A 3,756-nucleotide genomic window follows, 5' to 3' on the forward strand; every position below is an offset into this window, starting at 1 on the left:
TTTTACAGAAAATAAAGAACTGGTCTACTGGTGTACCCACTTTTTGTATACTTTCTCATCATTAAATGAAAACTTTCATAAATAGCCTTGCATAAATAATAATCTCAAAAGTTTTAAAAAGTTCACACTGTCAGTTGGACCTGACTAAACATTCTCTGGTCTCTCACTGCTTAAACTGTTTCGGCAATTATTCTGGAATAGAAGAATCCTTAATGTCTCTTATTGCAAGAGCTGATCATGTGTTTTTGGTAAGAGTTGAGCTGCAGAGGAAGACTTGGCAGTTAAGTGAAATGCATGTTACGGCTGACGCCGTATCTTTTTATTGGAATAACTGAAAAGATTAAGCTGTAGTGCAGGTAGGGCTTGAGTCATGCTTTTATCGTTGTATCTGTTGGCCTGATATGAACTGTATTACTGAAAACAGTAGCTCAAGACGATTCTGTACTTTGTTTATCTACAACCAAGCTCAGCCAAATATCAGCTAGCCTAGCGAAAAAAAATGTAGTTGAAGGCTGTGTATGTATAGGTGCTGCTAATTACTTTCAATGACTGTCAAATGAACAGCGATACTAATATATTTCTTAATATGCCTTTAAACAAAGCACTCTTATCTATGCATAAGAAAAAGCACTACGCAGAGCAGAGTTAATATAATATGTTAATCTATATTTTGACTTAGTTTGTTCTTCTTTTTAAAAAAGAAGTGGTTTATCACCCCTTTTTGTTGCCAAAAGGAACTGCAGTGCTTCCCAAAAGCTCGCGCCCTGGGATATCCCGGTGTCGGTGGCGGGAGTACCGACACCTCTTTTCCTCCGTAGTTTTTAAGCGACCGGCAGCTTTCGCCTCGCTGACTTTCTGCCTGTAAAGGGGCCGAGCGTATTTGTAAGTGACAGCCCCTGTAACCCCCCGCCCGACCCTGCGCTGCGGGGAGCCTGTTAGGGAGACCACCGCTTTGCCCGCCGCAGCCCGCGGCCCGGCAGCACCGCCCGGGGGGGGGGGGGGGCAGCCCCCGACGGGAGCGAAGCACCGGCACGCTGCGGGTTGCTCTTCCTCGGGTAAAAGCACCGCCAAGCCAGCCGCAACGCTGTCCGGCGACGACTAGTTAGAACAAGTTTAAGCTCGGGAGCTAAAATTAAAACGTTTCCTCTGCGTGCCTGCCTCCTGCACCGGGGGGTTTCCCGCCGACCCCGCACAGCCCTGCTCCGCCCGCCGAGCCCCGCACCGGCGGCGGGCGGCGGGGGCACCGGGAAGAGCCCGCTTCGCGGCGAGCCGGGCCGCAGCCCGGCCCCGTCGGCGGCGCGGCGGGCGGGCGCTAGACGAGGGACTCGCAGACGGGCACCGAGTCCGAGTCCTGGCTGTGCATGGAGCTCAGCCCCGTGTCCGAGTCCTCGTCGTTGTCGGCGCGGTCCTTGCGCAGCGCCCGCGCCCGCTCCGCCCAGCCGGGCCCGCCGCCCGCCGCCCCGCGCGGCTCCGCCGGCTCCTCCGCCACGTCCAGCGCGCCCAGCGTCTCCAGCAGGCGCTGCAGCTCCCGCTCCCGCTCCTCCCGCGCCCGCTGCGTGCAGTCCAGGTCAGTCTTGACGGCCTCCAGGTCGGTGCTCAGCTTGAGGCCGATGTAGAGGCTGGTGCTGAGCTGGGTCTTCACCCGCTCGTGCTCCAGCGGCAGCTCGCCCCGGCCGCCGCCGCCGCTCAGCTCCGTGGTGTCGCAGTCCGTCTCGGCCAGGCCGAGCCCCGCCGCCAGCTCCAGCTCCTCCCGCCGCCGCTGCATCCAGCGCTCGTTGAGCTCCCGCTGGATCTCGGCGGCCAGGTGCTCCAGCAGCTCCTCCTGCTGCGCCCGCTGCTCCTGCAGCTGCAGCACCTCCTCGCACTTCCTGGCGTAGTCCTCCTCGGGGCGGCCGGCGGCGGGCTGCGCCTCCCGGCCCGGCTCCGGCTCCCCGCCGCCGGCCCCCACCAGGTAGGTGTCCTGCACGTAGTTGACGCCGTGCCGCTTCATGCGGTCCAGGTGGATCTTGGCCTCGTACCTGTCGATCTCCCGGTCCAGCTCGCGGAGCCGCTGGATCTGCTGCCGGATGGTGTGGTCCTGCGAGAGCACCAGGTGCACCAGCGTCTCCATCCTCTCCGCCGCCGAGGCCTCCCGGGGCAGCGGCTGCTGCCGCCGCCTGTTGATCTTGGCCAGCTTGCGGAAGGCTTTCCTCACCACCCGCCGCTGCCGCTCCTGCGTGAGCGCCAGGCTGCCGCGGGCCGCCCCCAGGCCGTGGCCGGGGCGCTCCTTGCTGAGCACCACCCGCGCCTCGGCGCTGCGCGGCCCCGCGCTGGGCAGCGAGGCCTCGCTGCGCACCAGCACGAAGCGCACGTTCTCCTGCTCGTCCCCCCACGCCACCCAGAGCCGCAGGATCTTCGTCTTGTTGGGCAGGATCCGCTCGAAGCCGCGCCACTTCTCCACGATGCAGTAGGAGTGCGGCGGCCCCGACAGCATCCCGCCGCCGGGCTCGGGCAGCGCCGGCCGCTGCCGCCGGTGGTGGCTGTCCTCCAGCAGCACCCGCACCACGTCCGAGCAGGTGGTCCGCCGGGACAGCCCGGAGATCAGCTTCTCCTCCTGGCAGATCCACACCGAGATCTTCCGCTCCTCGGGCTCCATCGGGGCCGGCGGCGGGCGGGCGGCCGGGGCCGCCGGCTCAAGGCTGGCCGGGCAGCCGCTCCATGGGGAGCGCTCGGGGGAGGCGCGGCGCGGCCGGGATGGCACCCGCCCGCGCGCTCCGCCGGCCGCCCCACCCCTTCCTGCCCGGCGCGGCGCGGCGGTCCGCCGGGAGGGGCGCGGAGCCCGGCGCGGCTCCCGCCCGCCGCCCGCGCTCTGCCGGGTCCCGCCGCCGCCGGGTGTTCCTCTGCCGCCGCGTGGGCGCCCCCCGCGGCTCGCGGCCCGGCACCGCGCGCCGAAGCCGGCGGGCGCGGAGGCCGCCGGGCGCGTCCCCGCCGTCTGCGCGCCCGGCGCTCTGCCGCGGGCCGGCGGCGTCCGGGGAGCTGCCGCGCCGCCGAGGGACGGGAGCGGGCCCGAGTGGTCACAGCGACAGCCGGAGCCGGCGAGGAGCTTCCCGCTTTAGTAAATCGCCCGCCTGTAATTAGGAACTTCGCGTTTGTGAAGCGCTTCGCCGATGAAATATGCAAAGGACGGGAACGGCGAAGTGTTATTAAAATACTCGCTGGGCCAGATTTTAATGGCAACTTGCTGCGTGCTTTGATGGGAGCGGGATCGGTCTCCAGGCACAGGCTGCAATGGGAGATGTGGGACATGGTGACAGAACGCGGGGCGGCCGCACTGGTTCTGACGGTGCGATTCCGGCCGGGGGTTCGCAGACCTGTGCTGTTCCGCGGGGCTGGGAGGTGTTACGGCGGGGGAAGGGGGCAAGTTCTCTGAAAGGCCGCTCTGTACCTTCTGCGGGACCTTCAGAGCCAGTAAAATCGGTGTGCCGTGTGGAGAAGACTTGTGTGCGAGTAAGGTTTGTGTCCCGGTCAGCAGAACAGGTTGGAGCTATGTGTTGTAACTACTGCAAGTCCGCTGTTTGAAACGGTGGAGTTAGGGCATGCGTAACAGCGAGTTAACAACTCTGCAGCCTGATGTCCTCCGTTGCCCTGAAGGATGCGGGCTCGGTGTGGGCAGCTGCTGCGCTAGCTTTTCCTCTGTTTACCTGGCAGGGATCGTCCTGGGGAAGACAGCCTGCCTGCTGCGCTGGCTGCGTAAGGCAGCTGACTGCGATGGTGGTT

At 64.0% G+C, this 3,756-nt stretch overlaps 1 protein-coding gene across 1 annotated transcript; it reads right to left on the minus strand.

Moving 5' to 3' along the window:
- Positions 1-1,312: 1,312 nt before the first annotated feature.
- RASSF10 (Ras association domain family member 10) lies at positions 1,313-2,657 on the minus strand. The gene has a single exon (XM_075426529.1). It carries the CDS (start codon positions 2,633-2,635, stop codon positions 1,313-1,315), a length of 1,323 nt encoding a protein of 440 aa, XP_075282644.1. The 5' UTR covers positions 2,636-2,657.
- Between the last annotated feature and the right edge of the window lie 1,099 nt (positions 2,658-3,756).

The sequence above is a fragment of the Opisthocomus hoazin genome, chromosome 7 (genome assembly GCF_030867145.1).
Source record: "Opisthocomus hoazin isolate bOpiHoa1 chromosome 7, bOpiHoa1.hap1, whole genome shotgun sequence".
Lineage (NCBI taxonomy): Eukaryota > Metazoa > Chordata > Aves > Opisthocomiformes > Opisthocomidae > Opisthocomus > Opisthocomus hoazin.

Coding starts and splice junctions, on each gene's coding strand:
- RASSF10 (XM_075426529.1), bottom strand. CDS start 2,635: ATGGAGCCCGAGGAGCGGAAGATCTCGGTGTGGATCTGCCAGGAGGAG.